Here is a 12,262-nt window from a genome sequence, read left to right as displayed (position 1 = left end):
GTTTGACTTGTAACCTGTTAGCTTTTGGGAAGTGTCACCCAACACGAGGGCAGGTGCTTTAGGGATCCTCAGTGGAGCAATGACTCAACAAAGTTGTTGTTACAATCAAAACTTTTATTTTAACCCGGACCCTCTGCAGATGGGGTCCTCCTGTAAAACTAACACCCAAACCCCTCTGCAGATCAAGTCATTCGCTAATGTCCCAGACCCTCTGCAGGCTGGGTTGTTTGAACCCATCAGCCATAGCCTGAGCTCGAGGCACACATCCAGAACTCCCCCTGCCCTCGAGGGAGCAGCCCACTGGGATGGCGGCTGCACAGCCAGCGCCTGCCTGCTCCCAGGTGTCCCTGCTCTTCCTGATCGGCCCTGGGACCCCTTTAGGAGAAGAAGTGGGTATGTGACTAGGTGACCACGGACCATGGCCGCCTGCCCCAGAAAGCGGCACGCTGCGGGCAGGAGCAGGACCACCGGTCCCAGGAAGCCAGTGAAATTATTGTGGTGTAGCTGTAATGCAGTTTGTCTTTCTGGGCTGACTGCTGGGTAAGCTACCATTATGTTACAGCTGTCAGAAGTCTGCCCATGACTGTCCTTATCTGTTAAAATGATCTTATATTATCGTTTCTGCTAAAGTTTCATTCGAACTTCAGGGGAATAAGGAAAACATACGGTGCTTAGAAACCTAAGTATGTGATAATATTGTAATGTATGTGAGCCTGCAAGAGCGGCCGTGCAGGGCCAGACTGCTGCTCTGGACTCTGCTAGTGACCAGTGGAAAATACTTGAAGAAAGCATAATAGAAATAGGTTAATTATAATATCAATGTTCTCTTGGTTTACCTTTCTGGTTTTTATTACTACATGTTTTGGGGGCTTTTGAATCTGAGATAGTGCTTGCATGTTTCCGTTTAACAGTTCTTGCTGGTCTGTTCTATCAGTTTGTCTAATTTTGAGTCAACCCCTACTTTTGGCCTCTGTTAACGTCCTGGTGCAGTAAGCATAGAGTATTACAACGTAATATAGCATTTAATATGTTAGGGTGTGAAACAATGGGGGAACTTGGCTCGGTCCGGTTGTGGAATTCACTTGTTTATTCCCGTCAAATTACTGCTGAGCTCCACTAACTCTATTCTGCATTGCAAATGCTCAAGTGAACTTTGTATTCTACTATTACCTAAAGTGCTTTCAGTGCCATGGCCCTACACAATCTCAAGTTTCCTCTTCATTAGTAACAGCCTTTTTCTTAGAAATTAAGTTTCCACAGCAAAAGTGAGATTGAGAAAGCAAACCTTTTGGTGGGCAATAGTTGTGGAACTTCTTGAATCGCGATGGACTTCCATAATAACATGAACGTGAGGAATCATTTTAGAAACAAATGAAAGACACCATAGGTTTGTTCCCTCCCCCCCGGTACTGGAGAAAATTGTAATGATCTATTGGTGTCTGGCTCTAAGGCAGCCTTTTTGGCTGTATGTGGTTGTGGGCATAGCGATGGCCTCGTGATGAATGCAGTGTGAACACCTGGGTAGTTTCTCTGTAATGCAGGAATAAGGTACAAAGAGAGTTGTCTTTGTTGCTGGAATTAATCTTTCCTATATGCTTTGGACAAATAAAACCCCAAATTGTATGTTTTAAGAGCTAGTTATATGGCCGTGGAAAGGAAACAGGCTCTGTATGGAAAAGGAGAGCAAGTTTTCTACCTGATTGTTTAAGGGGGATTTAAGAGGGTCTTGTGTGTCTCTGAAATATGCGTTGGTAAATATGAGCTGACACATTTCTAGCAACCAAATTAAAAATGAGTGGTAGACCTGAAAATGTCAGTTTCTTCCTTAGAAGCACTTCAGGATATTTATTTTCATTTTTCTTTTCTTTTCCCTCTCATATTTTCATTTCTTCCCTTAGGCAAATGAGTTACTTTAAATGTTTGTGTCTCTGTTTCAGTATACTATTTATCATAGGATATAATTTTTGACACTTCTTGGAAGTGTCAGAGGAGATCTGATGTACTAATATTTTTAAATAGTGAGTGTGGGCCCTGGGGTGTCAAGTGTCCTGTTGGTTGAGAACAGCAAGTCTTCTAGTTTGTTTAGATTAATTGGGAATTAATCTTCCCCCACCCCCAAACTGTAACACAATTTACAGCCAGCCACATGTATCTGTGTCACGTGTTGATGAAGCTGTATATGCATTATCCGATCACTTTGTATTAGGAGGACCAAAAGGAACATCCTTGTGAAAGGCCAGGCTCGCTGAGGCAAAAAATGATTTTTATGGTGGCTTTTTATCATTTCCATGTCAACATTAATGTGAACTTGGACAGCAGACTTTACAGTCTGTTGTTGCTTTATCTTGACCTTCCTGTCTGCTTGAAGTTATGGGAAGAGTCAGTGACTGGGGGAGGGTTTTCAGAAACAATGTATCTGGTACAAGCTTGCAGGAGAGAAGAGATGAAAGATACCTGGTGGGTAGAGACCTCTGTGTGTGTATGTACCTAGCTGGACCAAGAAACTTTCATCCTTGCAGCGACATAGGTTGGGCGACTAGGGAAACTCTGCACTCTGTCAGTGTGCTGGATGTATCTTGTCCTTGGAATGTAATTATTATGTACTTATAAATAAAACATGTGTCTGCTCACTCAGCACAACTTCCATGCTTGTTTTACCTTTTTGCAGTGAGTCAGTCAGTAGCACTAAAATTTTTTAAGGTAATAGTGGCCTCCACCCCCAAGAATTAAACCCTGTTCTGTGATTTAAGCCTGGTCAGCCCTAGAAGTTTTGTAACAATGTAAAATGCTCACTAATGGTGGCATGCTAACTGAGAAAAGCATGTCAGCACAGGGTGGTGCTGAAGCATATACTTAAGTCATTGAAGTCAGTGTATTTAAACACAAATATATGTGTTTTCATGAATCTGTATGTTTATTGTTAGCTGTTCTGAAATAAGATAGTTCTTTCTGTATTCCCAGTGAAGAGTAAGTTTTACTTTTAAGAAAAAAAAGTTTATACAAACCACATTACCTTTTATTTTGATAGCTGATTGCTGTTTATGATGAGGAAGAAACTCACCGAAAGACTGATGGCACCAATGGCAATTTGACAGACAGAAATAGCCCAGACTCTTTTGAGACGGAGGTAGCGGCTCAGCTGGCTGCCTTTCAGCCGATTGGTGGTGAGATTGAAGTGACTCCTTCTGCCCTAAAACTGGGTATGTATATCTTGCATGGTTACTTTTTTAATTTTTTTTTTTTTTTTTTTTTAACCAATATGTAGTACTTCCTTATTTCTGTTTTTCTTTTCTGAGTATGTCTGTAGTCTGATTTTATGTATTTAAAGAGGTTTTTTTAGCACCCCATTGTTTGCCTTGCAATTCAGTGAAGACAATTGTAAGGACAAAAGTTGGGCTTTTGAAAAATTGATGCTGTAGACTGCAACTGAGCATGGCAAATTTGCACCTGAGCCTTGTATCCTGCTGTATGTTATGCCCATCCATACAGTTGGAGTCTCTTTTTTTCTCCTTTCTTTGACTGGGTAGGCCGCTGACAATCCTTCATTGTAATCTTTTGAGAGCAGAAGAGATGAAACCTATGCAAAGTATTTTCAAGTAACAAAGTCATTGAAAAAAACCCCAGCATTTTTGTTGAGGAACCTGGTTTCAATGAGTGTAAAACTGCTGTGTGCAAATACTTTTGCTGATTATCTGAGCTAGTGCCCTGTTTTGGGCTTGGGAGGTAGAAAGGAGGAGATGCTGGTTGTAAACAGTTCAGCTCTTTGCCTTTGAAGAAGTTGCACAGCAGGGTCCGTTTGCCTATCTGACTTTTCAGGTGAGCAAACTGGTTAGGAGGGGCTTCTGCTTAATTCCCTCTTATATCAGAGGGTACTACGTGAAGTGCTGCAACTCTGATCCCCTGTGTTGTTTCAGTGTGCCTGGAAGGCCAAGAGTTCAGATGCTGGTTTCCAATTATAAAGAGCTAAAGTCTTGTATGTTGAACACAAAGCGGTTTGAAATACTTTCTTGGATTGAGAGCAGGCTAAGCTGTCACCCAGATAGTACATACAGAAGCTTTCAAAACCAGTTTGAAGGTGAATCCTCTTACTGTTTGCCTGTAAAGCAGTAGTAAGCTGACAGCATTTGGCAAATGAATAATGCTCAGGGGAGGCTTCTCTGCCTTCCACCAGAGCTTGTCACCCAATTCACCCTGTATTCTTGAGTACTGCTAGCAGTCTCCTAATGGTGTGCAATAAAATTTCTGAGTGCAAGTGGGTGGGGTAAGGATAGAAATACTACCTCTATGCTACTCTCATGGAGTAGTCAGAGCATGACTTCAGAAATTGGATGTTTGCTTGTCTGTTTATTTAATTACATTTTTAAAGGAAAAGGCTGATGAATAAAACCAGCAAGCTAAAATAAAATTTCTTATAAAGCTCGCTGGATGAGACAGTGTAACTTAACTTTGAATGGAATTCTGTGCTCATTTTTGTGCCTGATGTAGAAAATATTGCAACAAGCTGCATGAAAATTTTTAGATTCAAGTTTCTATATTAATGGATCACTTCTGTTTTTTCTATATTCTAGAATATAGAAAAATCTTTTTCTATATTTAATGGTACACAGGAATTTCTCATACCTAAAAATCTTGGGAAAAGACTTATTCTTGCCATAATTTGTATGTATTTGAGCTGTGGTTTTGGTAATCCTGAGGTATGGAAAGTTTGTAGCTAGAGGTTCAATGGTTGAATGGTTTGCTACTTCATTTATTGCATTTTTTTAAATAACACTGTGTAAACACATTTTAGCATGTTTCGGAAAGTAGAGATTGTTCTCCATATACTTCTGAGCCATATTTAAAAAAAATAAATAAATTGATAGTGGTTTGTCTAGCATACTGTTGTAAGTTGAGGGTGGAGAGAAGAGCAGCCAATTAGGGTTCTATTTCATTTTCAGTGCAATACTGCTATATATTTGAAGTTAAAATGGGTGCTTGCTTCTTAAAATAGAGAACATAAATAGAATGTGTTTGTCTCAATGGTTCTCTTTCAGATTGTTTTATTTTACAAGGTAAATGAAAGATTTTTTCTACCTGTCAGTCCTATGAACTCAGTCTGTACTCCGAAATGTAATTGTTTTCTCTTATGGATTTTACGTCATGGATTACAGTTCTTTAGACATAATTTTTGCCTTTATCTTTCCTGTACAAGTCCCTGAACCTTAAATTATGTCCCCATTTCCACTAGAGGCAAATTGAAAAGTAAACAAAGAAATAGAAGGACAATTTGGTTGCATCAATATCATTGATGCACGAACCACAGTAGACTGGCTCCCTGTCTAATTTTTGAATTGGCTCACACTTACTAGCAGAAATAAAGAATAATAATAATAATTTTAAAAAGCTGTTCTTATTTTGGGAGCAAGGATGTGATTAAATATATACATAGCAAGCGTTTTCCATGGTAGAGCCGTGCTTCAAGAACTGTTATGTGCTTACCTTTTAGAGTATTTTTGAGAATGCTGTTAGGGATGAAATGCAGGGAATCTATTGTTATATAAATTGTCAGACTGTGGGACAATTTTGCCTGTTAATTTCTGTTGGATGTTCTGTGTTCTATGAAACCAGATCCAGAAACAATGTCCATTTAGTGATGTGCTCAGAGAATACTTAGAGCTTGGTGCTTAATAAGCATGTGAAACAGAACACTGTTGTTCTCAAACATGAGAGAATTGGCACTGATTTTTGAAGACAGTATCTCAAGTGACTTTTCTAACTTTTTTCTTTTTTATAAATTGTGTATTTGATCCAGTTAAGTTAATTGTTGGTCTTAAAGCCTTTGCTGGCTAGATAGAGATGGCAATGATGGGGGAAATACTTTTTTTTTTTTTTTTTTGTATGGTTACTTCTTTCAGGTTTTTTTGTGGTTTATACTCTTTAGAATACTGATCAGCTTGACTCTGAAATCATAGGTTTTCCATCATGTAGTTACTTACCCCCCCCTTTATCACCTGTAACTTTGAAAATGAGCCAGAATAAAAGCAATCTTACATTTGACTTGAAAGCTAAAAGTACCTTATATCTTACATTGCTTCCACATACCAGCAAAATTTTAGAGCAAAAAACTAGGTTTGTTATTTTACTTATTATCAAAGTACTTTCTTAATACTTGGCATATATCTCCTTAAAACAGTTCAGGAAAGTATTCAGCTATTTGTTTTCTTTTCCCTGAAATTAACGCATCTCTACTTTTAAAGTTAACTCAGTGTTCTCAGAAAGGTGAAGCTGTGGGCTCTTATGTTTAGTTAAAGAGAAAGTGCAGGAAGGTTTTAACTGTTTATGAACACAGTACTTGCTGTGTCCATAACATAAGGTGTGGTGCAAACATACTTGAGTGCCTCCCTCCTTTCCCCACAGAGCTGGATTATCAGGTGTTGTTGCTGACAGTGTCTGAATTCAGACTGCAAAGTAAGCAATACCCGATAGTTTCTTACGGCTGAAAACGCTTTACTGAAGTTTCTGATACTTGGGGCTGAAATTACTGAGGTAAACACAGTCATTCACTTCTGTGAGCTCCATAGGTCTCAATTTGGTTGTGGGTTTTGCATCCTGGTATTTTCTTGTTAAGCATGATTACTGAAACGGTGACACATTGAAGTAGTTGTTTCTCCACGATTTACTTTTTCTATATTCAAGAGCTGTAAGGCTTATCTACTGAAACCTGCCATCATCCATTCAGATGTAGATGAAAACCTAATGATGATGTCAGGTGTACTTTTGCACACCCATGACCATAGTGTTACCTGTAAGAAGAACTTCCCAGAGTACACTAGTCATGTGGACATTACAACAATTTTCAAAGAATGATACAGGCAACTAAATGTCTAAATAGCTGATTTACATTTGAAAAATGGGATGGAAGTAAGCTTCAACATCTCTAAACCCAAATACTGTCACAAATTCTTCATTGCCTGAATGACTGACAATTAGTTTTTTCCCATTGTTTCCACAAGACCTTGATGCTCTCTTGGATTAGGTGTCATCTCTAACAATGTTTCATTTCTGGTCTGTATTGTTCTTGCACCTCCTTTAGTCTGAGCTTACATAATCAGACAAAATAATTTTGAATGGGTAAATTGAGATGCAATAATACTTCTTTAAAATTGGTATATCAAAGTCATTTAAAAAACAGTTATGTCCTTTATTCTGCACAGGTGGTGGGTTTTTCTTTCTAATCAAATGCCATTTAGATGAATACATTTTGCCTAGTCACTGTTGTTGATCATTTATCTTTATAACAGAAAAATGTATTATGATGGATTTTTGGCAAATTGTGTGTGAGTATATCCATTGATGCAACAACTAGTAAACAAGTGTTTGGAATGATGAAACATTTGGAGATCCTTGTATGTAGGTGGTAGAGTACTTACTCATTTAACTAGCACTGTTTTCTGTTGGCATTGGTTTTGGATGTGTGTTTTGGTTGGTTTCGTTTTTTTTGAGTATATCATGTCCTAATATTTCTCTTTGACCAGGGGTGGTAGCTGAGAAGACTTTGAAGAGCAGGGACTTACTTTTGCAGACCTTCTTGGCTGATTGCCTTTATTCCCTGTTCCAAACTGCTGTTTTGTTGCTGATGTATGATTAAACAGTCATTCTCTCATCTTAAAGATAGCTTCGCTGGGGTAGTGGATGACATTCTTCTGTAGTGTGTTAAGATCTTTAGAGAGCCCATGATGGATGGGGTTATGTATATTAGGGTTACTAACAGTATGTGCAAATAGTCCTGTCTGGGGTTCTCTAGCTAATAGTTTGAGGTTTTTGAATACATACATGTTTATTGTTAAAATTATTAAAAGTGAACTAGCAATGTAGAGTGTTAAAACACAACTTTATGGTAGCAACTAATGAGCTATGTGTAAATTGATGTGATCTTCCTAAAATATTTTCAGAATGTTTTGCTTTAATGTTTACCAACTTCAGACTAGAGGTTTTTAGTAAGTCTTTTCCAAATAAATGGTTACCCACCAGTAATCTTCTGCTCATGAAACTGGTGCATCCATGATATTTTAAGCAGTGGCCTGCAGGCTGTTGCTAAGCTAATGTCCAGTGAAAGTGTGCTTCTTCATAGACCACTGGTCTATAAGGAATGCTTTGTGTGATAATTAGGTTCAACTGCAAGCTAGCTATTCCTGCAGAGCATGAGACACAGTCATTTCAGAAATGTTCAATTTTTTTTTAAAAAAGCACTAGTTTGTTATGATAACTTTTCAAGTATGTAACATGCCAGTACAGGTGCTTTGTTTTTAGTAGGAGAGTTTTCAATTTCTTGCAAGGCTTTTTCAATTAAACCAGCTGAACTGTCTGAGTTTTTAATGTTTGTAGTTCTGTTGGCCCTCGTAAACCATCTTGTAATTTTCTGTGCACCCACAAGCACGTTACTGGTCCTTTTGGTTTCCTTTTGCACCTAATAGTTTAGTGTTCTTTTCTAGTGGTTTTCCCTGCATGGTAGGTAGTGGAACAGGAAAGGAGGAGTAAGAGGTTTAGCCTTTTGGGTTTTTTTCATGATGTTAGTTTGGTTTTTTTTCTTTTTTCAGTCCATATGGACAGGAAGGAGAGCACTAATTTATTTATGGAGGACCCATTTTATGGACATGTCACTCTGAACTAGAAATGCCTTCGTGACTGGCGCAGTGTTTCATTTGCTGTATTTGATAGATGGTGGTCGAGGGCACACAAACTTAGTTGCTGCTTTTCTCTTGCTCCTCTCCTTGGTGTTAAGTAGTCTTGATTTTGCCTGGAAGAAGACAGACAGTATTCAGTGATACTTACCACTTCTGAATACTAAGGTAGTAAAAAAAGTGAGGTATGTGTAGGTATCTCCATGATGGTTTTTTTTGTTAGTGTTATAATCATTCTTTTGTCTTTCTTCCTTTCTTTGGGAATCGAGTTGAAGATTTCTGAAGCTGTTTTCTGAGTACAAGCATTGTGGGAAGCAGGTACAATTAGGTTACTTTGACTGTTGGCTGTTAAAATAAAACGTAGCTTCTTAATAAATTTATACCTTTATAGTGTTTAGTTAAAATTGAGGTTAGATAAAGAAATAATTGCTTAAACCAGTTATTGATAGGGTATACAATTATCTTGTAAACTACAGGAGTTTAACTCCTGCCTTTGGAAGCTGTCACTGCTAAGTAGGGCAAGTGTCTTGCTTTTTTCACTGAAAGGTCTCACTGTGATATTGCAAAATTTGCATGCTTTTGCTTTATAGGAAATCTCTGAGAACAAGATTTTCTTCTTTTATATATATGTATATATGCATTCTTTTATATATGTACTCTTTTATATATACATATATACACCGCCCCCCCCATCTGATTAATGTTCTAGGCAAGTGGAACACTTGGGTGCAAATGATGATTGGAATGGCTGATTATAGTCTCTCTCCTAAAATAAGCCTACGAATGGCAAGGATAGTTGAAGTTCAAGTTATATTGAGGCCCTGGTGCTTTTGAACAGTCAGTTATTTCAGTTCTGGACATTTTACGTAGTGTTTTCACAGTGGACATTTGCTTCCTGAAAACAGAGATTGCTACCTGGGAATGTTCCAACCCTCAGTGGTTCTAGTACAGGATGATAACAGTACTAGCCTAGAAAGTTTTGATTTTCCATTTTGATGCAGTCATTGGTGTTGTGGCCATGTCTTTTTAACATTTGGGGAAGGTTACTTGCGCTCCTATGGAATTTCCCTGAAGGTGTTTCAGGGGCTTCAGTTAGAGAATATACTTAATCAGCTTAATATATTCCTGTGTTCTTGGGCTTGCTCTAGCTTAAATCATGCTTCATGGGGTTGTTCAAAACACTTACTTAGTTTCAATGGCCCTATGTGTTTGCATTGCTAAGTCAATCAACAGAGATGCTTCCATTGGCAGCATCTTAGTTTGAAGTCCAAGGGAGTTGTAGGCAAGGTTTCTTTCAGGAGTTTTTGGAAGTTTCTTCCTTGATAGGCCTGACAGGGCTTAAATTGTTACCTCCAGGGTAGGGATGTCATCCATTTCTGTGTGACTTCAGAGCTTGGAAAGAACTCCTTCTTTCTCATCTGCTTTGAAATGGAAGTATTGTAAGTAGGCTTAGGGGCATTTTAAACAGTATATATTTGGTTAGTCCTCTTTCCAGCTTGGTGTTGAGATACTGTGGCTATACAGAGAGCATATTTTTAAATAGAGGAAACCACTTGATTATGTTTTTTTAAAAGTTAGGAAAACAGATGTGAACTGAAACTATTCATTTGATAAACAAAACATTGCTAATGCTTGTATACAGCATACATGCCGTGTCAGTAAGTAGGAAAGACACTTTTTCTTGCACAAAAGCTATCCTGTTCATCTTGATCTTGCAACGTCAGTTTATTGGCTGAATGTTCCAATGTTTGTCAGTATGTTGAGGGTACTACATGCATATAATAATTCTTTCCTGTGTGATTCAGGAAAAATTAATGTTTTGAAATTGGTAATTTTCAAAAGAAATGCCTTTTAGAAGCACATGCAGCCTTCTGTGGTTTGAAGCAATACTGCTTATTTCCTTAAGCAAGTAAGACTTTATTCTCTTTCTCTGCACTGGAAGTTTAATCTCATAGTAGTGCTATCAAATGTTGTTCTGTGCTGTTTGTCATAGGTGTTGTGAGGATGACACTGTACTTGATAGATTTTTCTCCTCTGCAGCATTCAGTTTAATCTGCTTTTAAAGAATTGTGATGATCAATTAAAGTCTCCTTGTGTTTCTAAAACAAATGGTTTCTGTTCTCAGGCAAGCTAAAGGTTTGAAGATAACTTTTCATTTCAGTCAGAGTGCAGGCTTGGTATATTTTGACCTCATGACTTAAGCTTCATATTACTTAGTTGTCCTTGATTCATGGAAATGAGCTTTGCACCAGCATAGCTAAAGTTTATCTTTGTATTGCAGCAAAAGAACATAGTAATGCTTTCTGTAAAGAAATATATATATATAAAATTTCCATATGTTTCTCTGGCTTGCCCATTTAGAAAACAAGCCAGTCTTTCCTTCCTTTCCCCATACCCAAGAATTCAGTAGTAGTGTAGGTAATAATTTTATGTGCATAGTTGGTTAACAAAGAACTTCTTTTTCATAGCCCCTCTGCCCCTGATTTCCCCAAAGATTGTTTCTCATCAATTATTCCCCTTGTTTCTATTCCCTTTGCACTTGGTTTAATATGCCTTACTTTGGGGAAAGGGGGTATCCCCATGAAGATATGTTAAGTAGGGAGAAAAATATTTTTCCATCACAAGTTACACATTTTCCTGCAGTAGCTTTCTAGCTGAGATGTTCATTTCCAGCTTTTTATTGCCTTGGGGAGGGTTTTGGGGAAGGTGATGAATGGGACTTAGAATGATGGAATAAATTCTATTATAAAAGTCTATGCTGCTTTTTGACACGCTTTATTCGATGTCAGTGTTTTTCCTCAGATTTTTGTCTATTATACTAATTTTGTGATTTGCTGGTTTTGTGAGTATTTGTATATTCTTATGATGCATAGCTAGTTTCAAGGGTAGTACCTCTCAACCCACTTACTAAGCTGAATATTTGCAGCTGAAGGTTTTGGAAGGCTATGGTATAATATCATACTGGAAGGCTATCATGCAAGCTCTGTCAGTACACTCTAATGCTTGGTACGGCAAAGGAGTGTGTATGTGTTTATAAATCTCTACAGTGCTACGTGCTGTATTAGCTCTGAGGCAATATGGCAAAATCTGTGTTTCAGGTTGAAAATGAACCTGCTAAGCTTGGCTGATTGATAGTTTGAAATTGTTCAAGTTAAAAAGAAGACTTCAACTAAAGGTCTTGAGATAACCCTTTTTATTCTTAAGAAACCAAACTAATATAGTTTTACCCTTTTTTTCTTGCACTGTTTGTTCGCTAATGATTGTTTACTGTTTGCTTCCATATGAACATGTTCCAGTATACAGATGAACCTGTGTTTGTGAAAGTCATCATTAGAAAAGTTACAAATAACAGTTAAGTGATTCGTTCAGTTTGGCCATTGCCATGTAGCTCTTTCTCATTGCTTTCTATTTAATTTACCCTTTCAAGAGCCTTAGTTGATAGTTAATTTTTTTGTCTCTTTTCTTTGAAGTGCCACTTCAGATTTTGATTATCTCACAACAGATACCTGGAATCTCAGCCAAGTAAAATGGAGAGTTGTGTATTTACTACTCCTGAACATAGTTGGCAAAAGATGCACCTCCCTCCCAATATGTTGCATAGT

General features: G+C 37.8%; 1 protein-coding gene across 3 annotated transcripts in view; it reads left to right on the top strand.

Moving 5' to 3' along the window:
* Positions 1-12,262, top strand: part of PARD3B (par-3 family cell polarity regulator beta) — a 442,140-nt gene that overhangs the window by 136,995 nt on the left and 292,883 nt on the right. For all 3 annotated transcript variants that reach the window (XM_049807683.1, XM_049807694.1, XM_049807673.1), the window contains exon 3: positions 3,029-3,200. In XM_049807683.1, coding sequence (XP_049663640.1) covers positions 3,029-3,200 — 172 coding nt within the window. The remainder of the gene's footprint in view (positions 1-3,028; positions 3,201-12,262) is intronic.

The sequence above is a fragment of the Accipiter gentilis genome, chromosome 1, assembly GCF_929443795.1.
Source record: "Accipiter gentilis chromosome 1, bAccGen1.1, whole genome shotgun sequence".
Lineage (NCBI taxonomy): Eukaryota > Metazoa > Chordata > Aves > Accipitriformes > Accipitridae > Astur > Astur gentilis.
This window is presented reverse-complemented; position numbering and strand designations above follow the sequence as displayed.